This window comes from Podospora pseudopauciseta, chromosome 1 (assembly GCF_035222475.1).
Source record: "Podospora pseudopauciseta strain CBS 411.78 chromosome 1, whole genome shotgun sequence".
In the NCBI taxonomy this organism is placed as follows: domain Eukaryota; kingdom Fungi; phylum Ascomycota; class Sordariomycetes; order Sordariales; family Podosporaceae; genus Podospora; species Podospora pseudopauciseta.
Genome location: NC_085892.1, coordinates 689,751 through 713,391, shown reverse-complemented (window position 1 = coordinate 713,391; position 23,641 = coordinate 689,751). Strand labels below are relative to the sequence as shown.

At 53.1% G+C, this 23,641-nt stretch overlaps 6 protein-coding genes across 6 annotated transcripts; 2 read left to right on the top strand and 4 right to left on the bottom strand.

Annotated features, from left to right (window-relative positions):
* Nucleotides 1–1,206: 1,206 nt before the first annotated feature.
* QC763_101832 (uncharacterized protein) lies at nt 1,207–1,459 on the bottom strand (the record flags this gene model as incomplete). The annotated part of the gene is made up of 2 exons (XM_062906736.1): nt 1,207–1,304; nt 1,378–1,459. The coding sequence occupies 2 exons, from the start codon at nt 1,457–1,459 to the stop codon at nt 1,207–1,209; spliced, it is 180 nt and encodes a 59-aa protein (XP_062769615.1).
* Nucleotides 1,460–2,416: 957 nt separating this feature from the next.
* Nucleotides 2,417–2,533, bottom strand: QC763_101831 (uncharacterized protein; the record flags this gene model as incomplete). The annotated part of the gene is made up of 1 exon (XM_062906734.1): nt 2,417–2,533. One exon carries the CDS (start codon nt 2,531–2,533, stop codon nt 2,417–2,419), a length of 117 nt encoding a protein of 38 aa, XP_062769614.1.
* A 588-nt stretch (nt 2,534–3,121) lies between these two features.
* GT2_2 (Type 2 glycosyltransferase) lies at nt 3,122–6,582 on the bottom strand. The gene is made up of 3 exons (XM_062906735.1): nt 5,493–6,582; nt 4,546–5,424; nt 3,122–4,480 (listed from the first exon to the last, which is right to left on the bottom strand). Exons 1-3 carry the CDS (start codon nt 5,576–5,578, stop codon nt 3,979–3,981), a joined length of 1,467 nt encoding a protein of 488 aa, XP_062769613.1. The 5' UTR covers nt 5,579–6,582; the 3' UTR covers nt 3,122–3,978.
* Nucleotides 6,583–6,730: 148 nt separating this feature from the next.
* Nucleotides 6,731–10,184, bottom strand: QC763_101828 (uncharacterized protein). The gene is made up of 2 exons (XM_062906733.1): nt 10,036–10,184; nt 6,731–9,934 (listed from the first exon to the last, which is right to left on the bottom strand). Exons 1-2 carry the CDS (start codon nt 10,077–10,079, stop codon nt 9,799–9,801), a joined length of 180 nt encoding a protein of 59 aa, XP_062769612.1. The 5' UTR covers nt 10,080–10,184; the 3' UTR covers nt 6,731–9,798.
* Nucleotides 10,185–17,765: 7,581 nt separating this feature from the next.
* QC763_101820 (uncharacterized protein) lies at nt 17,766–19,319 on the top strand (the record flags this gene model as incomplete). Its single annotated transcript, XM_062906732.1, has 1 exon — nt 17,766–19,319. One exon carries the CDS (start codon nt 17,766–17,768, stop codon nt 19,317–19,319), a length of 1,554 nt encoding a protein of 517 aa, XP_062769611.1.
* Nucleotides 19,320–21,269: 1,950 nt separating this feature from the next.
* QC763_101810 (uncharacterized protein) lies at nt 21,270–23,470 on the top strand (the record flags this gene model as incomplete). The annotated part of the gene is made up of 2 exons (XM_062906731.1): nt 21,270–21,289; nt 21,646–23,470. 2 exons carry the CDS (start codon nt 21,270–21,272, stop codon nt 23,468–23,470), a joined length of 1,845 nt encoding a protein of 614 aa, XP_062769610.1.
* Nucleotides 23,471–23,641: the final 171 nt, after the last annotated feature.

The following is a 23,641-nucleotide window of genomic DNA, read 5'->3' as shown; positions in this document are numbered from 1 at the left end:
GTTGAGGTGTGATCGTGCGCGTCTGTTTCGACGTCTGGAGACGCGGGTGCCATATCCGGTACGTCCGTCTGTAGAGTATCCTGCAGCGCGGCAGAACAGAAGGGCTCTGGAAAACGGCAAGACACTTCTTCAACCTTTGAGTGGATAGCGTGAAGGCTTTCCCGGCTCCCCAGCCCTGAGATAGATGCTTCTGGCTTGCAGACAGCAAAGCAAAGCATGATGATCTGTCTCGAGTGTTGGCAATAATTCGTCTGTAGCATGTTGAAATGGGAGGTTGGAGCTCTGCTTTTCTCCGCACGAATCAACAAGCGTGGCTGTCGGACGCTTTTCCCACCCCCTCTTTCTTGCCTCTGCACCATCCAAACACACCTGCCCCTCACCACCCCAATGTTTAGCATCGCACACCGAGAAAAACGAAGGGCTCTGAGTGGCCGGACAGCGAGATACTGACCTTGAGTTCATGTGGCCAACCCGATCCAGCGGCGTCTTAGCGCAACTGACAGGTTTCGTTACGACACAAACCACGAGGTCAGAAGTGTCCAGAACGTCATCCCTGGAAAGCTTCACCGAAGCTGTACCTCGAACCGAGGACAACCGCCGTCGTCGCCCAACAACGGGTCTACAGAGCACCACCACGCAGCTCGACAGCGACGTCATACAGTGTAGAAAGAACAAAAGAAAAAAAGCTCCCTCAGTGACACCCCACCATCTCGTCCTTGGGCTTCTGGATGTCTGAACTTCCGACAGAGGCGCAGGACGCAGGTATGTATAGTTTTCCATGCAAGAAAGTTGCAGCATCTTCAACCAGCCCGCCCTCTCTTTGAACCGTAGGTGCAGCAGACGCAGGTCCAACTCGAAAAGGTTTGGCGCGGCTCTGTACTGTATCTTGAGGGAGGGGGCGTGGGAGTAGACGAAAGGGGGTGAAAGGTCTCTTGCTGGGCTCACCTCTCGGGTGTGCGTGTGTACTTTGTGGAGGCCCGTCTGTGCGAAAAGGGACCATTTGTAGCGGGGTTCTGGGGAAGTATCGTCGTGAAGCATCATTCCGGGGTCGAGTCTCCAGAACCACCATCTGGATCGAGCATTAGCGGCTCCAGGGCGAATGCACCCGGACGATTCAGTCAATGCCATCTCGCTCTTAGCACCGGAGAGAGGCAGGCTGCTCCACCCATCTCGAGGTGTGGCCGGGGATGAAGGTGCCACGGATCATCAGGTTTTGGATGCGTTTGCAAGAAACAAGATCGGGACGCTTCCCGAAACAGCTGCTTGGCGAGCAACAGTGCCATGAAGATGTCGTATATGTTCCGCTGTAGAATCACCCCAGTCCTGATTAGCAGTTATGTCATGGCGGGTGGGAGATCGAGCTCCGCTTAAACTCACCTGCTTGGCCAAGCTGTCGATGGTAGGTGAAAGGAGGATCATCCTTGCTGAAGGCGGACCATCGAGATGTTATTGCTCGCATACTAGCTGATTGGTGAAATTAGATCGTCCGTGGTCTGGAGATTCAGTCGGCAATGATTGCTTGTTGATACCGGCAATGGCAATTGATAGCCTTTCATATCCAGAGGTAGCATGTGGTGTTGCTTTCATGATGAACGAAGAGGCCGAACCCCGAACTTTTGTGCGGAAATTTGCGTGCTTGCCCACGGCTCAGCCGAGATGTGTCAATCCCATCCCACGAAGGCGAGAGGGTTTTTGGTCGAAAGAGGCAGGAACCATGCTTGAAGGAGAGATGCCTGCAGGTGGCAGTGTGGGCGTGGAACGCGCGAGGAGGGCAGGAAGCGGGATAATTGCAACTTCGTGTGCATGGCGCCCAGAAAGAGAGGCTTCCTATTTCTGTCAGTATGGAAATTCATTCATGATCATGCTTCATATTTCGAATTCCTGCTTTTTTCCGGTCTGCCTGGACTGCGTAACATATCCAACCAATCAAACTGTAAGATATATGTTGAAGAAACAAGCTGTGCCTGACAGGCCGGGCAGCTGGTCGAGCCAGTCAGCCAGTATGTAGGTATATCTGCGAGCCAAGAAGACCGAGCAGTGTGTCGAATAGAAGCAGGTACGGGCACGCTTTCCCTGATAAGTCCGGTGACGTAAGGTATGGGTCGCTGTCAAGAACTGTACGGTACATTGAATGTCCGTCAGTAGTACCACAACTGGGCTTAGAATTGGTTGGCTTGGTTCCATGGGGCCTCAAAGTCACCTGTCCTTCTGAATGAGCTGCTCGGTGGTCAATTCGAGATTGTGCGTGGTCTCCACTCTCTTTACGAGTGGCTGGAGTGTCAATATTTCCTATCTCGATCTCGCTCAATTAGCTTTGTCAACAGACCATGGCGATACATCGTCAAGGGTTCCCTGACAATAAGTTCACTTGATTCGGTCAGAGGGACACAGCGGCTCTTGTCCAGGGCGGGGTTGGTCATTTGATATACCTCGAAGAATGGCTGTGTTGCAGTGGCCGTTCCGTGCTTTCGAACCTTATAGAAGCGAGCTTTGTGTTCTGAAGGCTCGTCAGGAGACGAGAACGATGTGGCATCGTAAATCTGCCCGGTGGAGGGGCCTGGTTTGTCGTCTTCTTAATCGGTCTAGATGCATTATGCAACATCAGATCGGCCTATCAGGAACCCTGGAAAGAGCCTCGGGTCTTGGGACGTGGGCTGTCCACACAAGAGTCCCGGGGCTGCTGTCAGCCAACCTGGAATCGAGGACAGGCGCATGTGGCGGCGACCAGGGAGATGTCCCCAGGTTATTTTCGGTGCGTGATGCATGTTGTACGCCGAGCTGGTTGCTGCTTGGGGGGCAAGCGGGACGTGGGCGTGTGCAGTTCAAGCGCGAGTCCTCCTTGGACCATCGAGGGCCGAATGCCGTGTCACCCCATGTCTTTCCTCGCCTACTACAAGGCCAAGCATCGACATGGGCAGGCATCACGTTGCGGCCAGGTCGGTGTGTTTCCAAAGCGATGCGCAGATGTCGTGCATTGGTTTGGTTAAGGTTAGTCTGCTGTGCTACCTGACCTTGGTAAAGATCGCCAGTGTGAAAGGTCCCTGGTAGCCAGATTGGGAAGACTGCCCGCTCTTGATTGGTCCGTTGGCTTTCTTATACCAGCTGGCATCGAATCAACATCCAGCTTTGCGCAAGCTATGAAAAAGACAGGCAGTATCGACAAACATATAGAGGCCAATACCTTTTTTTTGCCATTGGATACCAGAGCAATCGTCTCCGTCAGTCTATCTATGTCTAACGGACACCATTCTAATTCTCTTGTGTATGTCCTCTTGCCGTCCCAGTGGGTGAGAGGTTTTCTCTTTGACCCATATACCAACCAAGCCCCCAGACCTGTTCCCTGCCTATTAAAGAGCGAGTGCCCATTCCGAAGCCTCGCTCCCTGCCAACACAAACCTCGTGTGTTCCATGCCGGCGACCTTTGAAATACCATTACGATTTTGACCCTGGAGACCCGTTTCCCCCCATGAACCGTCCTAGCCATAATGGGCACCAAAATGAAGAGAGATGAAATCGGAGGAAAAAGAAAAAACAAAAAAAAAAGACGAGAAAAAAAAACTCGTAAAACAAAACATGAGCCTGTAAAAAACAAGAGAAAAAAAAAGAACAAATCTCAAACTTTTCCTCGTCGCCGCGGACCAACCCCCGTTTTTGTTGTTGTGATGAATCGTAAGTGATGCGCCCTCGAACAACCTCTTGAGAAAGAAAACGAGCCACAGGGGGGGTGAGAAGAACCCAAAACCCAAAAACCAATCCCGTCCGGGATAAAGGAGTCCTGTTGACCTCAATCCCATGCCCTTATATTCCTGACCCCCCGACCGTCCTGATACCCAAAAAATGAAATTCGTAGCATCCCAAGCCATTCGGCCACATGAATCGTGATATTAATGCACTGGCGAGACGGCTTCGTTTTTGGAGGTCGTCCCAACCGCCCGTGCTGCTTTCCCCTTCCCCAGCGTCGGTGTTGCGCCGTGAATGTTACAACACTTCGTCCACCATGCACCCGCTAAACTCGTGCTTCTGCGCCAGATAGGAAGCCCGGCGGGCTTGGGAGGTGGCCGTGTGCCGCACCGACTCGAGAAGATCTGGCCCGCCCGGCATGGCCATGGCCTGGCTGCGGACCGGCTTCTCTTGGAGACGGAACTGGTTGTGCTCGTCACCATCCTCACGACTGCCCCACGACGTCTGCTTGAGCGTAAACAGCGCATACAGCTTGATGAACCCGTGGAACCAACCGAACAGAATGGACACGGGCAGGAACATGATGTCACTCGGATTCCTGCGGAACAGCCCAACCAGTTTTACCACTTTCGTGAAGCAAAACATGAATATTATTTCTGCAGCGAGTAGGATATAGCGGCTCCTGAGCTCCCAGTTCTCCGTCGCCCACCAGCACGAGAAGAGCAGAAGGGGATCGACGACAAAGGCAAGCGAAGTAAACGTTGCGATATGAAGCGCATATGTGCACCAAAGTTGCTGACTATTGTTGTGGGGGGCTTGAGTCAGTTTGGGACGTGAAGAGATAAAAGGGGGGTGTTGTCATACGTAAGCACGTGTCTTTCATGCACAAGACTGGTCCAGTTGCTCCTCCAATTGCTTCTCGCCCAGCGGGAACACTGATACAAGAACTTGAAGCCGTTTTCGAGCGTCGTCTCAATCTCACATTCGTTTTCGTACTGGATCCAGGTCTTCCACTTTTGGGCCACAAGCCATCGTGTCACGTAGTTGTCGTCGTCCGCATTCAGGATGTATTTGCCCCATTTTTCATTCTTGAACCCGCCCAAAAAGTCGTAGCTCTTAAGAATTTCGGTTCGGTAAGCACCAGTGCGCCCCGACATGCAAGAGGTCCCGCCGTCAATATTGTGGGTCGCTGAGATTTCAAAATTCCTCCTCTCAATATAGGCTGCGCCGAGCCAATTGAAGATGCGCGTTGTCAAGTCACCACCCACCCGCTTCACTCTCTGGCACGTGCCAACTCCACCCATCCTGTCGTCCTCGAACGGCGCCAGTAGCCAGGGCATGAGAGTCGACGGCCATTCTACGTCGTCATCAGCCATAACCGTGATGGGAGTCTGAACATGATCCCCCTCGAGCGCCCTGCACACCTGTAGCCGCTTGTTGGCCTTGTCGACGTGCAGAACCTCGATGACGGTCGGGTGTGTGCTGTTCACCCCACGGAGGGCGGAAGCAGCCTCTTCCAGCGCATTGTGTTTCTTGTAGGTGGTGACCAGAATCAGTTTGGCGGGTCTGCAGGCAAGGATGCTTTCCAGGGATGGCTGAAGCTCTTGCGGACGGTTGTGAATTGTTGGGATAATAACTGTGACATCGTTTGATGTGTATCTCGGTTTCTCCCAGTTCGGAACTATGGATTTGTATGTCCAGTGGCTGATGCAGTGGACAATCAGGCGGACATAACGATGAAGCCTGGAATTGTGCCGAGTTAGCTCCTGCAGGATTCAAGAAAAAAAAAGAATAGTGGCATGTCAACCTACCAGAGGATTGTGTGGAAAATGGCCCAAAATTTCACAGACCAGAGGAAATCTAGCCTTGGAATTAGGAGATCCATAAGCTCAGGCATGCTGGTTTTTTGAAGCGAGTGAGATCCAGACAGGAGACGGGGGATTCTTGGCTGCTTTTATATAGGCAGACCAAGTCCGGTCTGGTTTTGAAGGTTTGGTGACAGGTCTCGCCAAGCTGCGAGATCGAGGTGGGTGGTAGGGCAATGTTTCGTTTTAGAACGTCGAGGTTTCAGCAACAAGGCCGGGGCGGAGCCCAGTCGGGAGGGAAGCGGGAGGAGAGCGGGTGGTGGAGACCGAGAAACGGCACGGCCGTGTCATGAACGTCGAGGGGTTGTAGGGGAGAGATTCGAGCTTTCTCCAGCCTTGAAGGTTTTGCTCTCGGGCGGTAGGAGCCTGCCCGTGTTCTGGGACAGCGACTGAAATCAAACAAAACGACCGGCACAGGCGAGTCCCGCTGGCACAACAAGGTTGTTGTTGCCGTCGACGAGGATGCCCAAGATAGTATACACACAAGACGGGGTAACGTCAAGGAAACAAAGCCATGGCATGAACCAATTGGCCTCTTGGAAGAAGACAAGGACAAAAAAGCAAAGACGCGGCGGGATGACATCCCCGGGTCTAGGCTCGGGGAGGGAGTGCCGGCATATATAGCCAGAGGGGGGGAGGACGAGAAGAAGCGAGGCAGGAGGAGACTGGCGACGCATCAGGGACGTGGTACTCTCTGTCAACTTTGACAGAGCTTCCTTGACAAGGAAGAGGAACAAATGAGAAGGCGAGATTTTTTTGCTCAGAGGAGTGGCAGCAGCAAGAGAGATGGAGGGTACCTTCCATGTACTGGGCGTCGGCAACTGCCCGGCAGGAGCCCATGCAGAAAGGTACTCGGTCCACGATGGAGGTGGAAGCCAATCTTGGAGGCAATACTTAGTTGCAGCAGATACCCCCGTACATCGTACCTCGTAGGGTATTAGCTGCTCAAGCGGACTGGAAGGGGGCTTTGGTTTTGTTGCGCACCCTCGACGTGAAGTGGAACGCCAGACAAAGACAACAAGGTGCACAACTGCAGAACCCATGCACATTAGAAAAACGACCCATAGCTGCAATTGCTTTGGTAGTTTTTTGTAGCCAGCCAAGCGTGCCGTACCAGCCAAGGGGGTGTGTACCTAGAGTGATGGCCTGCCAGGGGGGGTGTTGAGGCAAGGGCCCTTTTTGGGGGTATTGCTGCATGCTGGAGAGGGGGGTGCAGCCGTGAGGAATGGATGCCACCGGGGGTTTAACCCCAAGAAGTGATTTTTGAAATTTTATTCGAATGCTTTTAGAGTGCGCCAGAAGCGGGCCCATGCGTAGTGATATGTTTCCATGGCTGTACATTCTGTCCTCAATCTCACGCTTCAGAGATATCATTCTGTTTTGGCCTTTGGCGAACGTCGAAACTTTTGCCATTGGTGACATGGGTTAAAGGGACGGAGCGTTGCCAAGCCAAGCTCCCTGAGGTCTGGACACGCTGCGGCACCCCGCCAAAATCGCCGAGCTTGCGCGAGCGAGTGGTGATTTTGAGGCTTTAAAAAAATGGGCTGGACGGGGATGTGGAGGCGTGATCCACCAGAGATTCCGTCAAGAGCACATGTACACTCTGGTACTGGGCCGTACAAAATGCGTGGGCGGGCTGCTGTTCTTCTTGACTAGTAGCAGTCAGCGGGGGAGTACACTTGGATCGCCGCGCCTGTCCATCCCCAGCAACGGGGGGAGAGAGAGAGGCACGCGCTGGTTGTGGTGAGAGCTCTCCACCGTCAGCGCTTGCGCCTAACAAGTCTGCGCTTGCTGTTAGAGCACAGCATGTGGCCAGTGAAAGCCCCGCCGTAGGCCAGACCCTCTATCTTCCTTTGGCAATCAACTCGCTGTGATAATCAGAGGCCTGCTGCTGTGTTGGCGGCTGCTAGAGATACCTATCACATGGCGGAGGGACTCGGAATGCGGCCATTGGCGTGAGTTCTGTCCGCTGTTGAGCAATCATATTCGGAGCTGGTTGCTCCACACCGGCCAAGGTTCAATCGACAACCGGGTTGTTGGCGATCGATCTCCCGGCCTTCTCGGCAATGACCGGCTTGCACTTTGTTGCTGATGGCCTTGTTCAATGGATAGAGCCGGCAATCTTGTTGGTGAAAGCTCGCGTTCGCTGTGAACACAGGTTGGAGGTTCATATGTCATTAGTCATTTGCGGAGCGCAGGAAATCCGACGTTGACAAGCGACGAATCATCGAATCATCAGATGAACGCCGCGGCTCCAGGTGTGGAGGTCTGGAACGGAGAACCGTTTGTTTTCTGGAGTACTTGGCGTTCCTTTGACGATCCACCCCACGGTCTCTACAACGCTGGTGTTGCAGTCGACTTCCAATCCGTCGGCGGTGATGAAATTACCTGCCCGGAATGCACACCTGGGGGAGCACGGCGAGGGACGGGGCCGGAAAGACTCGAAACGACATGCTGCCGGCCTTGGATATGTATGGCACGGGCCCGACATGGTGAAGGGACATTGGTGCTGGAGATTCAACGTTATCGACTACCTCTTTGGGAACCGGCCTCGGGCGAAAGCCTTTGATGGGCGGGGGAGAGCGGGTACAAATTAGGTCAAACAGGGTCTACTCCTTGTCCGAGATGGGTCCTAAACCCTACCGTCTTCAAGGATATCATCGAGGGTGGTCCAACGGGAGCCCACTTGGCCATGAACGGAGAACGGTCGAGCCGGCGATCCATTGCTCCGCCAATTTTGGCAATACGGAAGCACGGGCCACAACATCATCCCGTCGTTAAAGAGGTAGGTCCCCTTCAAAGCACCCTCGGTTGTCGGGATAACCCACGCAGCGAGATGTGGCTTCATCATATCATCCATCTTTGCGTTGGCGTGCTGGCAGGCGATGTTTGACGTGGGTGTCGTTAGGGCAGCCGACTATAGTGACGACAGTTGACGTGGGCTTCGTTTCGTCCTGTCTTTGTGGATGGGGGCGGGTCCATACTGAGGGTGAAAGCCCCAACAAGTGTCGATGGCCATCTCTCATGCAGGTACGAAGTGCCCGGCCACTGCCGTGATGACGGAAAGACACCTTGCATCCGAGCAAGATCTTGAGCGGTCCGCGTATGCTGGCTGGCGGCCGTGTAGACTAATCGGGGTCGAGCAGATGCGCCCCCTGTTGTATAAACGGCTGCCACCCGAAACGCTGCTAGTAAGGATTGGTTTGCACCTCATAGTTGACACGCTTCAATTCGGTCAAGGCCGTCCTGCCATGTCTCGGTGAGAACAAGGCCTGGTTTAGGGCTGGCTTCGTCATGCGCTGTCAATAACATTCTGCGACGGTATCGCGTGTCGACGATCAAGTTTTGAGCCTGGTGAACTCTTTGATTTGAGCATGGCCCCTGTTATGACCCGCAGCGCTTGCCAACTATGGACATCGGGATCAAACTATGCCCTTGCTCAGAGCAAATGCCGTGCAGGAGAGACAGAAGAAAAAGAGTAGGCCGAAGATCTTCAGGTCCGTAAACGCCGAAGGTGGTTGCATGATATCTGTGATGTTGACGAACCGTGGCGCTCCTGGTTGGCGAGAAGAAAAAGACACATCTTTCTGCTCAGGAGACAGTTGCTGGCGTGTTCAATGTTCGGGTTCGGTACGCGAGAGACTGTTGTTTCACCACGTCTCGCTCAGGGACGTCGTCAAATTCGACCGCCCTACACGGGCCGCCATGTGGACCAGACGTCACAACGGCCGAGGAGAATTCGGGCCCCCACAGGCCGGGGGAGTCGAGCCGGACCGAAGCCGAGTGCTGCTGAGCCTCCGCAAAGTTGTTGCTCTCAGGGGCAGCATCCACTCGTAGAAAGGATCAGGATCAGGTCATTGTCTCATCCCTGGAAACATCAAAGTGGCAGTGAGTGGCAGCATCATGGAATTCGAGTTCAAAGCGTCGGACTGGGGTGCCGGCCAATATCCAGTCTCGAGCAAAAGAGCCGAGTTTGGATGGCCAAGTGTCAACCGGCCGGCTGAGCCACATAGGTATAACTACTCTGCTGGGTGTGATGTAGGTGCAAATATAGCACTACATTTGTCGTATATATGATAAATCTCATGACAAGGTCTAATGGTGTGTACATACATTGGTGAAGCTGGTGAATGTGTTTTGTCAGGTGGGCCCACCTGGCACGACTCATGTCGCAATCCAACGGAGCGTCCCGTTCGTTGCCGTTCAATGGCGTCGAAGCAGGCGCCACATCGTTGGCGATCCGGAAGGGCGCTCACCGGCGGCGAACTTTCTTATTCCCCCCCATAGTTCGCGATGTGTGACCTAACGGATTGCGTGACGATCTCCCGAGTGAAGACGACTTGCTACACGCATCCCCACAAAGCTGGAAAACATCCCGCGCCGTCTCTCTGACGATGAATAAATTAGAGGTGTGTGGTGTGTATATGAGTTGGGGTATGTGGGGATGAGGTTGCGGCCAGCGATATGCCAAGAACCATCCCGCACTCACCCAACGTCTCTCCTTTCCCATCCACAGTGGCCCAGTAGACACATGTACTTTCTGTGACTTGTACAAACTGCTATGGTGCTGGCGTATCTAATTCGGGCTTGCCATGACGGCGTTTTCGCGAGACGGGATGCGTTTTGAAGCGTTGGCACACATAGATATCGCGATGCCTTGCTGATAAGAAATTTGTAAAAATAACAAGGCTGCAACTCCTTCTGCAGCTAAAACCCAAGTGTTACATCAAGAGGACAAGAAACACTTGGATATTGTGGGAGCAAATAATTCTTTCCCGCACTCAGTCAGAAGTTAGTTTAAAGTGCTCTTCCACTCTGCCGGCCCGGTTATTAGGGTTCGCTGAGTGTCTGCGGGCTGAGTGGTCTGTGCTGCCTGCCTGTTCTGGTGAACTCGGGACGGGAGGCAGTTGCGAATAGGTAGGTTCACTGAAGTGGGATGATTGAGTACCTACCTAGGTACTTTACTTCGGTTCTTCAGAAAAAGCAACGACAAGGCCTTCTAGAATGCACACCCTGCTATCTCGCACTTCTATTTCCAGACTTGCACTACGCCAACCCCCATGGGATTCGATATGTTATCGTTGGGATCATGCTTTACTACAACGCTGCAGCATCCTCCTCGCCATCACACGTATAATGGCAACCTCTTTTCTGCGTGCCCAGACCTCATCGGGCCGGCATATCGTCGGCAATGTGTTGACAAGAAATATCGACATCTGGTTCGAGAAGAGCCAGCCAGACACCCACAGCATCATCGCCCTGAATTGCCTTGGCTTCAGCTGTCCAACCGGGCAATGATGAGCATTGTGTTCGTGCAGCACGTCACTGCTACCTCCCCTTTGTCGACCATTCATCCGGAATTGAAATCCTCACCAGAGCCATGTTGCTGAGATTGACGCCGGTCTCAACCAAGGGCATCTTGGCCCATCCCGCGGTCCTTGTTGGAGTGCGCTACCAGCACGCGCAGAACCGATATCAAGCGGCACACTAATAATAATACTGCCACCTCAGAGCTGAATCGAGGGGTTGCAAAGTTCTTCAAGCTCTCTGCGACCGCCCCCCCCCGCCGCGCACTCGCTCATTTCTCTGACTGCACGCAATGCCGTCCCATGGCCATGTCCTGTCGACTTGCAATCCACCCGCATCTGATGCATTGTGTACAAGGGCCCGCTAACGTCATAGCGACCTCGGGGCAGCAAGTGGGAGGGGTTGGGACGGGCATCGTGGCTGTCGTGGTGCTGTTGGGTGGTGAGATGATGTGGAAGAGAATTCATTCGCTTCTGCAAATTGGGGAGCACCCAGCAAGCGAAGGTCTGCTGTGATGGAACAATGGAACCCAACCCGCGGTCCGGAGAGCATGGCTCGGGGAAGCAGCAGTGCAGCTCCGGCAGATGCGGTCGATCTGGATGATGCGCATTCAAGGGCTTTTTCCTGCGGCGAAAAGTGGCATTTTTCTGGATAAACTGCGAGACGGTCTCTCAGACCCCCAGGCTCCCAAACCCCCAGGTCCAAATCCAGGCTCGGCGTGGGTATGCCCCGGGCATACAGGCAGGTAATATCGACATCTACCACAACTCGAAAGGCGGGCCATCCAAGCGGGGCCATGATGTCTAATCTTTTCAGCAATTTATCTCTTCTATGACGCCTTTCTCCTGCATATGCCCCGACGATGTGGTTGCATCATTACCGTTTGGTGCCTTGTTCTGGCGTCGCTGATGCAAAGCACAGGGTTCAGGATAGCAGCAGCCTGCCATTATCTCCTTCCTCCAGCGTGGCAAGCAGATAATGTCAAAGAGCTCCCGGGATCCATGATCCTTTCCTTTTTCCGTGCCGTGGAAAAGGCCGCGCATGTCACCGACCCATTACCGTACCGGTCCGACTGAAACCCGGCCAACTTTGTTCAAAACACTGGATATGATCCCAGGGCAGGCCTGCCTTGCTCATGATCAAACCACGATTCGCACAGTCTGACTGGCGGTCAAGAGGCGAATTGATAGGCTGTTCCGCGCGCATCATCCAAGGAAAGACCCCCCAGCTCACCGACACGCCGCCGAATCGACAGCCTAGAGTCAAGAGAGTCTTGGTCATCCTCCTCATCTCGTCTTCCGTTCTCCCAGCATGTCCAAGAGCACCTCAAGTCACCATTTGTCAACAGCCGTCGTCCGCAGATGGGTCAAGATACCCCGAGAGCGCAGACCAACCAGCGATAAGCTCGCTCCGAGAGCGGACAGCGGCAAGCGGGCCGTTGTCCTGTCGTGCCATACCGCTGTGGCGAGTCGTTCCCTGATAACGGCTTCGCTACCGCTAGGTCATCAAGCCAGTTGCTATCTGGCAATGGATAAGGGAGGGTCTAAGACTATGGCGAGCGACTGACGATCTGCTTGGGAGCTCCTTAGAGTATGTGTTTTGAACGCTATGGGACCGTTGGGACTAGGAAGGTCGAAACCCTCCCCGGAGTCCTCAGACGCTTTCTACCTGACGGCAAAGCTTTCCCTGAAATGTCCTTGGGGCTTTGATAGTCACGAGGACTGCTGCAGACGGCGAAACACCCCGTCTTTGCTTCTGGTTGGCCGATCTGGCTTCAGCTTGGATGCAGGGCACATTTCCTGTCCAACTTCTTCATCACCAACGGACGCCTCCCAGTACCCATATGGGATCGACATGGCTGGTGAACTTGGCCGCGGTCACCGGGCTTTGAACCTCTGCGGTACGATCATTGCCACCGCGACCCCTCTCTAGTTTGTGTCCGGACGCTGATTATGGTAACAGAAACCCCGCCTTCTGGGAGTTCTAGATTTCCTCGGCAGCGGCAACGAGGACGTATGAGGTGATCAGTCACATCGACGAGGCCCTGCCAATTGCGGAGAAGACACCAAGGGTACTTGAAGGTACTTGGGAAAAGCGCTCTGTCAAGTTCAGGTGATGGACATGATCAGAATACAGCCGTATCGGGGAACACGAAGTTGTCATGTTGTGTGGTCGCTGTCAAGTGCTCTTCTCTACCAGTGTTCAACTTCCCCTACGTGGCAAGCAACCTCGAGAATCTACACACCAAGCACCGAGAAGCAACAGTGTGTCACGCATGACGTGAGAGGATGAGTCTTCTTTTCAACATACAGCTCTTCGTATGTCAGACGTGTGCGGCGTGCTTCTTTCAGGATCAAAGCAGTTGGGCGACGGTGTGACGGTCCAGCGATAGGAGAGGGTCGAGGCACTCTCTCGGAGAAAGCGGCTGCTTAGCTTGGGAATGCTTTATCTACACCCCCCGAGCCCCAACGGAGGATCATGCTGGGAGAAGCAAGGCTCTAAGGATACGTCGATCCCAATTCGTCAGGCACAGAGACGTGTTGACAGGAATCTTGGACCAAGTATTTCACTTCAGCCGATGTCCCGCTAGCTCCAACATCACCAGTGGATTTGCATTGTGCGCGAAGGAGTAGCCATTCGGAAGCAAGGCAAATGCGGAATACGCTTTTGAGGCGGAGCGGTCCTTCCCTCCCCGAGAGCAAGCATCTGCGAGGTTTGGGCTAGGATTCGCCGTTGAAATTCTCACCAATTAGAGAACACAATCTGCTTCTGCCTCATCACTCTGCCTGCTTTCACTTCGCGACGAGTTCCTTGTTTGGGAGTAGATCGGGCCTCGAGAGCGACCACTCATGAGTGACTGGTTATGTCATCGGTGGGTTCAGACAGGGCTGAACTACCACAAGTCATGATATATCTGGAGTCAGCGCTTCTGATTCATAGAACCCATCAGATAAAACAACTCTACCACCTTCCAGGCTGCCATATACCTCTGGTGTCTCGCCCACCAGGAGTCTTCAAGATTTAGGATTTCAGACATCCCGAGAGAATTGGTCTCGCTTCACACCAGGGGCCGGTTATAATCAGAAGACTAGAGCTTGTTCTATTTCTCTGTTTCAGCTTCGAGACGACAACATTGCCATGATCTATGAAGAACGGCGTATCCCCTCCGCCACTAGGATTCAGGTCAGCTCATCATCAACCATCATGGACTGTCTACCTACAAGTTTATTCGGCCTGTTATAAGTTCTCTGGGCTCCAGGGCCGGCACCTAGTCATCTGACATTGGCAAGAAATATTAAGCAGTAGGCCCATGGAAAGACTTCTTAGGACTTGCGTTGGCCAGGATAAGCCCATGGGTGAGCCGTCGTCCCAGTGGACAAACAATGCAAGCAAGTGCCTTTGCGTCTTGAAGAGCTATATGCTCTTTGACCCTCTTGATTGTTGCTTGTTGCAACTGTATGATTCCTTCTCTTTCGCAGCTATTTGCTACCTAGTGGTAGCTTTCGTCGCGATCTGAAGGACGGGAGAACTATGAAGGGGGAAAGCTTGCATCCAGACCTTTTCCTCATGGTCCATTATGCAATGTGCATTAAATGCGCATTATCACAGCTCCTTTGTCCCTCTCATCTCACATCTCTATCTCTATTTTCAATTTTTTATCGCCGACACCACCCATGGCCGGGGCGATGCATGGAAACCGCGGAGGGCAGGTCAATCGAGTCCAACGTTGGGGGTTTCAACTGCAGCAACCAAGTGTGCTGGGCCAACGGTTGGTCCAATGATACTCTATCTGCTTGTGTCTCCTTCTCTATTCCTGCTCTCGTTTAACTCGTTCCAGCCACCGGCGAGATAGCGAGCCGTGCAAGCCGTTATAAAGCTTCCACGAAGAGGGGAAAAGTTCTTCACCGGCTGGCAAGGGGAAGGGCAGTGTTTTGAGCATCCGTATCAGGCAGGGAAGGAGATCCGGCCACCGCCTTTGCTTGGGTCATCTTCTCAACTTGGGACTTGACCGCCCACCCATCCATTCTCGGCAGGGGCCCCGGCCGGGTAAAAGCCCCACCTTCACCGTTGATGTTCACCGCCGACCGAGAAGGAAGACAATCCGTGGATCCTGTCCCGCCTCCTCCCCCGGTTTTCTCCAACCCCAGTTCGCCTCCTAGAGCAACGCGCAGAAAAGAAAAACAACAGAGACAACAGTCAGGATGGTAGGAGGACAAGATGCGGGGTTTTTGGCTCAAACTCGGGTCGTGCCGTCGAGCCGTGGCGGTGACGCTCATGGGAACAGCAAGCAACATGTTTGGAAGCAGACAAATTGAGAAGGCGGCGGCGGCGGATGGGCGGCTGGGCGCGCAAAGAAGCCAACCAAACTGCAGCTCGTCCACACCGACACGGCGCAACCCACAACACCACATCCGTGTGGAGGGGGAGGAGCTTCGAGGGGTTGGAGGGGTCCGAGGAAGACGAGGGGAAGTTATTGCACGTTCCCCAGTGCGTTGTGTGCCCGCCACCGGCTTCGGCGGTGCGGGGTTCGTTCAAACGTGTTCGTTCCACCATGGCACCTCAATGCTCACCTCCAGGAGCAGATACCGCCGTCGTCAGTTCACCACAAACGACCCCTCTGGATGAACGCGCAATCTGTGCAAGGTGACGAGAACGGCGAGTGATTACGGAGTAGTGGTACTTTGACCGCTCTTGATGAAACCATGGGGAAGTTCCATGTTTCCGGTAATAGTATTAGCAATTGAGAAACACTGCTTGGTCGGCTGGCTAGACTCTTGTCTTTGGTGCTGCTGTATGAGGTGTCTGAGGTGTCTGAGCTGTCCTACATTGCATATACTCCAGTAAGCGGAGCACCTTCCTGTTTCCTGCACGGCCATGTTGTCTCTCTCTCTCTCTCTCTTCTCAAGTGTGCAAAAAGAGAAGCGTGGATTTTTTTTTTTGACTTTGTGTTCGGTCGTTTTGAAGATGCGGTCAACTTTGCAGTTGCTAGCAAGCGGAGACGTTGGGCTTTTGAAGAGAGCGGTGTCATGGTCCCTGGCGGGCTAAAAACAGCAAGAAAACAAAAACGGAAACAGAATCCAACCCTAAAGGACCCAAGCGCGTGCATGTTTCACACGCCAGCAGCCCAAAGAGCTTTGCTGTTTTGCAGAGATCACCGATCCCCGTTGCAACCGCAACCGGCCATCATTTTCTTCACCTGTTGCTACAACTAGTGCCATCTTGAAGAAATCGCGGGAACATGCTGTCGGAGCCGGCAGATCCACCCGTCGAATCATGGATCGCTGGCGCTATCGACTCTTCTGTAGTGTAGTCAGGGGGCCAGATCTTTTTCCATCTTTTTCTTCCTTTTGCTTCTTGACCGCCGGTATGGTCGGATATTCCGAGGCCGGGTTGAGCCAATTTTTGTAAAACGTCCGGCAGGGTGCTGGCGGAGCAACCGACGATGGCTACACATAGGAGCATACTTACTATCTACTATCACTGATACATATCTTCAGCACTGGCCAGCCATAGCCATTGTAGTCAATCCATCTGTGCTGCAGAAGCACACGCAAAGCAGCAATTACTTACAGCAGCTGATGGCGGGCCTTTGTCCAATCAACCCGGACTGTGGTGTGGCTGACGAACGCGGATTCGCGGACGCAGACGGCTGACTGGCTGGACACCACCCCTGCCGCCCCCTCTTTTCTCCCCCACACATGGCGCCCATCGACTGGGAGTGAGGCTGAATCAGTGGCTAGGCGTTCGTGCCTTGGTGCGTGCGCCAGCAGGTAGTACTCCGTAGTGGCCCCTCCTCCCGCCTAGTGCTTCTTCCCTTTCCACCCAGGGACCCAGCAACACGGTGGTGCGCACCGCCGGGAACGAAGATCGAGGGAAGCATCCCCATCAGATCATCCCACCACACCCATTTGAATTCCTGGATTTCCCCTCGTCTACTCTCCTCCTCCTCCTCCTCCTCCTCCCCCCCTTTATCCTCTCCTTGGCCATCCATCCATCCGTCCATTTTACCGGCCACACACACCACCTACACACGGCCACCACCACCACCACCACCACCCCTCTCCGACAGCCCAATTTACACCAACCACCTCCCCTCCTCTTTACTCCTCATCACAACATCCGTCACAGCATCTCAGTCGCCCCTTACTTCTGCGACCACCCATCAACAATCACCACCATCAACCCCGCGCGCGACCGAGACAGGAGACCCGATCAACGAGGCCCGCGCCCGCGTCTAATTATCCCACACCCGCGCCGCTCGACGTCGAATTAGACATTTTGCAACCATTCAATCAATCACTTCCCCTCTTGCCCCCCGCCCTTTTGTTTGTTTTGGTGCCTGCCCTGTCCACGCTTTTTTTCGTGGCTTGATTGATTGATTGATTGACACACGGCATTATTTCCCTCTCTCCAGTCATTATTACTTGGTGTCATCTGGGGGCTGCTGCTCGGTGGATTCGGAGGGACGAGAGAGAGAGAGAGAGAGAGAGAGAGAGAGAGAGAGAGAGAGAGAGAGAGAGAGAGAGAGAGAGAGAGAGAGAGAGAGAGAGAGAGAGAGAGAGAGAGAGGTTTGCAAGGCCCAGCCCTCGGGGCAAAGATCGCAAAAGAAAAAAAGAGGGGGAAGTTTCTATTTTCTTAGTTTTGGCACTGCAACCATCAGATGCATTCAGCCCCGCAGTCTCGTCTTGTTCTCCCTGTTCCTTTTTGCTGGTTTTGTCGTTGTCGTCGTGCTTGAAAATTGAACCGCGCGCAGCGCTGTTGAATTCCGGAGGATCCGAAAAATCGAAGACGACATTCAGACGCGGCAGCAACGTCATCTTGGGAACTCCGAATCATCGACTTTTCCCCGCATACTGGGAAAAAAGGAGAATTGCGCAAATTGGGCAGTACAAAAGAAAAGAAAGAAGGAAAATGTTGCCAGAAATGACGACCGTTGGCGGTGGTGCGGTGCTCAATAAAAAGCTGACGAAGGCGAGGGGAAAGATGGTGAAGCCAATATTGAAGACAGCGAAGAACCTGAAGCTGTCGCATTCGGAAAAGAACTCGCTGGATCTGGATAGAGGGTGGGATGAGCAGTCGATTGAGCAGCTGGAGAATGGGGAGTGGGATGAGAAGGCGTTCCCTGGTGGCTTATCAGGAGGAGCAATGGGTCTGGGTGTCGAGAGCAACGTGGTGTCTGTTCCAGGCGGCGGAAGCAGCATTCGAGCCAAATTCCACCACGGCCGTACGCCGTCGCAAGCTTCTACTGGCAGCGGTCCTCGCGGAGGAGCTTTCATCCATCCTTTTGCGCAGGCCCCGCGGACGTCGACGCCACCCTTGTCATATGCGAACTCGCTTGCTTCGTTTGACAATACCGTTGCGAATACCATCAATAGCACTCACAACGAGCGCAACTGCTCCCCCACTATTACCGAAAACGAGGACGACTTTGACGATTTTGACTCTCCCGCGCAATACCATAACCACAGCCATAGCCACTCCTCTGCCCCGCCACCAGCGTTATCATCGCAGTCAAATCTCTCAAATCCCCGCCGACCATCGCTCCAGAGCCAGCGCACCGGGTCATACACCGAGGTACCTTCCAAAGCGCCCTCTCTTCGCATCAATACGACAGGTGGCACTTCCAGGTCGGCGTCAGGTGCGACTGTCATTTCTCGACTTGCGAATGGCACCATCTCCACGACTAGCCAGTCCGATCTGCAGTTGACAAACAGCGTCAGCGTGTCCTTGGGCACCACTCTCGACTCGCCAACCGGCAGTCTCGGAGCCGGAACAATCAACAACTCATCTTCTGGCGCCACTCAAATGTCGCCTTTGCGCAGCTCGCTCGACATGGCGAACTTTCCCCGACTTCGCAGCCGCTCCGAGCTGGACACGGCTAACCGCGCCGAAAAGATCCGAGCCGCTCGCCGCAAGTTTGAGGAGCGCGAGAACATCAAGGAGGAAAAGTACGACCGCGAGATGATCAAGAAGAGGGAGCGTAGGGACACCAAGGAAGCGAGTCGCATCGAGAAGGGAGCCCCAGCCCGTCCGTCCATCCACCGCAAGAACACTGGGAACAGCCTTAGCAATGTTATTTCTCCCCCCGCATCCACCTCTAGTGGCATCCAGGCTGTCTTTGGTAGAAAGGGCGCTTCTTGGACCGAGGGCACGACCGTCAGCAACTCTTCGCGACAGGACCTTGAAGGAGTCTACACCTCTTCTTCCGCTCCCCAGGTCGGCGATGCCATCAACAGGCGCCACACCCACTCGCCGAGCGGCGAGGAGCAGATGCGCTTCATGAGCCGCAAGTACGACAGCGTTCCGCTCGAGACGCCGCCCGCCTTCGGCCCTAATGTCGACGCTGTGCGGTTTGAGCAGACTCGGCCGCGAAGAGGGAGCGGCCCCAAGCGGAAGACGCAAAGCTACTGGGCCGGGTTTGTGCTCTGGCTGAGGACGAAGCTGCTGAGGCTTGGTGGCCGGTAAGGGCATCTCTAGGACAGCAGGGCTTACTCGGCATTATCACGAATTAGTCCGGGCACAGTCTGCAACTACTACAACAAGGGGGCGAATCTATCAGCATGGCCCGGAATGGCAAGCATTCCAGCAGCAGAGTTTGTCTCGACTTTCTCAGCCTGGACATCTTTTTTTTTTTCATCACGTCATTTGGCTTCCTATCAAGGCGTTTAGGAGTTGGGGCATGGGGCACAGGGAAATATCAGCTCTCGAAGCTGAAGGCGTTATTGGTTTTTTTATACATCATATTTTTTATTTTGACCTTTTTCGCTTTCTTACCGTCGTTTACACACACAACCCCGGAAATATGGACAGCATGGATTTGCTTTTGGGAGGAACAGTTCGTGCGTTACATCGACACTATTACACACGTTTGGCACAACATTGGGCGGCGGCGGCGATATCTCTCTCTCTCTTTTACTGAAACTTCAGCGAGTTGTTGTTTTTTACGCAGCTATTAGCGAAGATTCTCGGCATGGCAATTGGGAAGGGGAAACAAGGGAAAGGAAAGGCATCATTCGTTTTTTTTTGGCTTTGACACGCGACATCCGGGGTTGGGTGAGTTTGTTTTTTCATCACACCACTATCTATGATGGCGGTGGTTTCTTTCAGGATTCAAGGAAAGGGGGTCTGGATAACAGGCTGGCTGGCTTTTGATGACTGGGGAATTTTTTTTTTTTTTTTTCACTTTTACAGGAATGGAAAGAAAGGGTGAATCGGCAAGTCTGGGATATGCTGTGGTTTAACAGCGTTTTTTCTGATTTTGCAACTGGCGCTGTACTTGTGGAACTGGGCATCGATTTTATTGATGCTTAGTTGCAGGTCGGCAGGGAAGGAATAAGATATAGATAAGAGAGGTATTTACCTACCTAGCTTTCGGTGGTTTCGAGCTTTAGAATAGGCGGAAACTTAAAGCAGAGAGACGGCTGGGCGAGAAAAAGGCCTCGAGGTTATTTAACAATTTTTGGGATGCTCATTTTTGATGTGGTGATTTTGATATGGTGACACGAAACGGATATGCTATGGTTGCACAAAATGGGATTTAAGCTTGCGGTAGGGCTCTGTTGGTTGTTGAAAGGGATGGATTTAATGTGATTGGTCTACAACGTTGCTACACCACGACGCCACACGATGATGATTCTACCTATAGATATCACTGTCGGAATGTTAACTTGACACTACAGCATGCTGTGCTTGTTTGCTTGTGCTGCTTGGTGTCTTGATCAGGAGGCATTGTTTAAGATAGACAAGGAAAAAGATGCCGAGGTTCATGGTCGATGTGGGTACCCCTCTTTTTAACGGGAGCGGTGGCAGGTGGTGTGTCTACGGTGGTATTCGTTCGCCTCTGTCTCAAAACCTCTCTGGCCCCACTAAAGGCCCGGCAAAGCATGCCTGACTAGCTGCATATAGAAAAAGCTTTGCTATATTAATACTATAAAAAACTTCTAAATATAATAGAACATAAAAACTACCAGTACAAAAAGTTTGGTTTTATTTATTATATTTTTTAATACTATTCAGGATAATTAAAATAATAATAATAGTAATAGTAATAGTATTAGTATATATATACTAAATATAAGGTTAGACTTACAGTAATATATAAAGTTAAAGTTACATTTATATTTATATATGTTATAGATAGTATTATCCATATTTTATATATTATTTTATTTTATTTATTTTATTTTATTTAAAATCATAATATATGTAAAAGCCTTAATTTAGCTACATGTTATTTATAACTTTATACTTATATGCTTTTGAAGCTATAGTACGAGGCTTTTAGCCGGATTAATGATACCAAGGCCGCTTTTTATAGGGCAAAAGAGGTTCTGAGACAGAGGCGAACGAATACCACCGTAGGTGTCCGTCAGTGTGTCTTGGTCAGCGTCTTGGACCCCTGGTTCCAGACGAGCCATGGTTGATGAGGTGGTAAGGTAAGGGAGTTTAGACGAGAGCAAGACGAACAGTCAGAATAGGAATTGACATCACAGCTGTGGTCGGTCTGTTTATTTTTCGACTGGGATTCTCAAATCGACGTCAAAGCCATTCAACTCGGTTCGGATGTCGGACCTGTTGAAAAAACCCGTTTGACTGGACAGCAAATGACGCCGTTCAAGGGCCCCTGTTATCCGCATCTCACCTCACCCGATTCCCCCGCCCAAGAGATACGGGCTGCCTTTGTCTGATTTGCCATTCTTATCAAAACGGAAAACAACAGTCAGCAGTGTCAGCAGGTAGGTCACCTGCATGAACCTCTTTCTCGAGGCTTAAAACTGACGGGTATTTGCAGATTGGGGTCAGCCCAAGTTTCTGAAGCTATCACTGCCCAAATGGGAGACAAATTCGCCAACTACCCCGGCGCCAAAGAGGCACCTGCCGCTGCCCTCGAGTATCATCACGAAGAGGACCACAACCCGCCGCTGAGAGGCTGGCCTTTGGTTATTGCCTCCACTCTGTTATCCAACTCCTCCGTCCTCCAGAAATGGCTCTGGAACAACGCCAAGTTTGGCCAGCCCAAGCACGCCCCTGGACTCGACAGCTCTGTCCCCTGGCGCGTCAAGCCTGATGTTGCCCCCCTTGGGGAAACGGGCCCTATGCTGTCGCTTGAGGAGGGGTACCTCGTCACCCCCAAGTCGGCCGACTGCAAGGGCCGGTTCAATTCGATTGCTGATTACCATGAGCTCTACAAGTCAGGTCAGGCTACTCCCCTTGATGTAGTCGAGGCGCTCCTCCCTCTTATCAGGAGAGACGTTGGTGACGAGGAGAGCAAATATGCTGTTGCGTTCATCGAGTCCAATGTCGATGAGGTGCTTCAACATGCCAGAGAGAGCACGGAGCGGTGGAAAGAGGGAAAGCAGCTCGGCATTTTGGACGGTGTTCCCTTTGGCGTCAAGGCCGACACTGAAGTCAAGGGGTATGTCTCGACCATGGGGATGAAGGTCGACAAGACGGTCGCCTACTTCAACAAGCCCGAACCGGAGACGTGCTGGCCCGCGTTGAAGATGCAAGAGCAGGGCGCGATCATGGTGGGCAAGATGAACCAGCACGAGATAGGGATGGACACCACCGGCTGTAATCCCGTGACAGGGACAGCAACGAACTGGTACAACACCCGTTATTTCCCTGGCGGCTCCTCCTCCGGCGCGGGGAGCGGTCTCTGTGCGGGACTGGTGCCGGTGGCAATCGGCACCGACGCCGGAGGCAGCATGCGCATCCCCCCTGCCTTTTGCGGCGTCTACGGCCTCAAACCAACCTTTAACCGCACCTGCTCCCGCGCCACGTCCATGTGTGTTGTCGGGCCCATGACATCAACGGTAGCCGACCTGACCATCGCTTACCGTGTCATGTCCCAACCTAACCCCTCCGACCCAGGCCAGAACCTTTTGTGTCTGTCCGTCCCGCCTTCTCCTGGGTCGAAGAAAACACTGGGTATCTGCCGCACTTGGATCGCCCGCGCGGACCCGGACGTGCTCAAAGTCTTCAGCTCCTGCGTTGAATACCTCACCACTGTCAAGGGGTACACCGCAGTCGACATCTCCCTCCCCTATCTGAGGGAAGGGCAGCTAGCCCACGCGGCAACCTGCCTCACCGAAGCCGCAACCGAGGCCTTCGCCCGTAATCCCAGTAACTACCTCGCCCCCCTCAACCACGCCAGCCGCATGCTTGTTTCCGCGGCGACGCACACCCCAGCAACGGACTATTTATCTTATGGCCAAATCAGGCACGTCATCATGGCGCACCTGGCCTGGCTGTGGGAGCAGCACCCAGACATGATTGTTCTCACGCCTACAACTCCGATAGCAGGGTGGAAGATTTGTGACGGGGACGAGGCGTATGGGTGCTCGGATGGGAATCTGAGTATAAAGAATATGACGTTTGCTTGGGTGGCTAACACGAGTGGTTGTCCGGCTGTCACTTGTCCGGGGGGTTATGTCGAGGCTGAGCAAGGGGAGGGGGTTTTGCCTGTGGGGGTGATGGGGATGGGGGAGTGGGGGGCGGAGGAGCAGTTGCTGGGCTTTGCGAGGGATGTGGAGGGGTTTTTGGAGGTGGAGGGGAGGAGAAGGCCAAAGGAGTGGGTTGATGTTGTTGGGTTGGCGAGGGGGAAGGGGGAGTAGTAGTAGTAAATGGACACTGTTAGTCACTCATACACCGATTGTTGATTCCGTGTTATAATAGCTAGTTTTGATAAAAGTTTTCTATCTTGGCCAGCTGCTACGTTTATCACCCACTGTCACACGGAATCGAGACGTAATTCCCAGCGGGTAGGTATTGTCTACTGAGAAGAG

Bases quoted from the DNA above. Each gene is read 5' to 3' on its own strand.
- GT2_2 (XM_062906735.1), bottom strand. From the start codon at position 5,578: ATGCCTGAGCTTATGGATCTCCTAATTCCAAGGCTAGATTTCCTCTGG. The intron at 5,425-5,492 runs GTAGGTTGACAT...GCACAATTCCAG, and splicing joins ATTTTCCACACAATCCTCTG to GCTTCATCGTTATGTCCGCC. The intron at 4,481-4,545 runs GTATGACAACAC...CCACAACAATAG, and splicing joins CATGAAAGACACGTGCTTAC to TCAGCAACTTTGGTGCACAT.
- QC763_101828 (XM_062906733.1), bottom strand. From the start codon at position 10,079: ATGTGTCTACTGGGCCACTGTGGATGGGAAAGGAGAGACGTTGG. The intron at 9,935-10,035 runs GTGAGTGCGGGA...ATTCATCGTCAG, and splicing joins TGGGAAAGGAGAGACGTTGG to AGAGACGGCGCGGGATGTTT.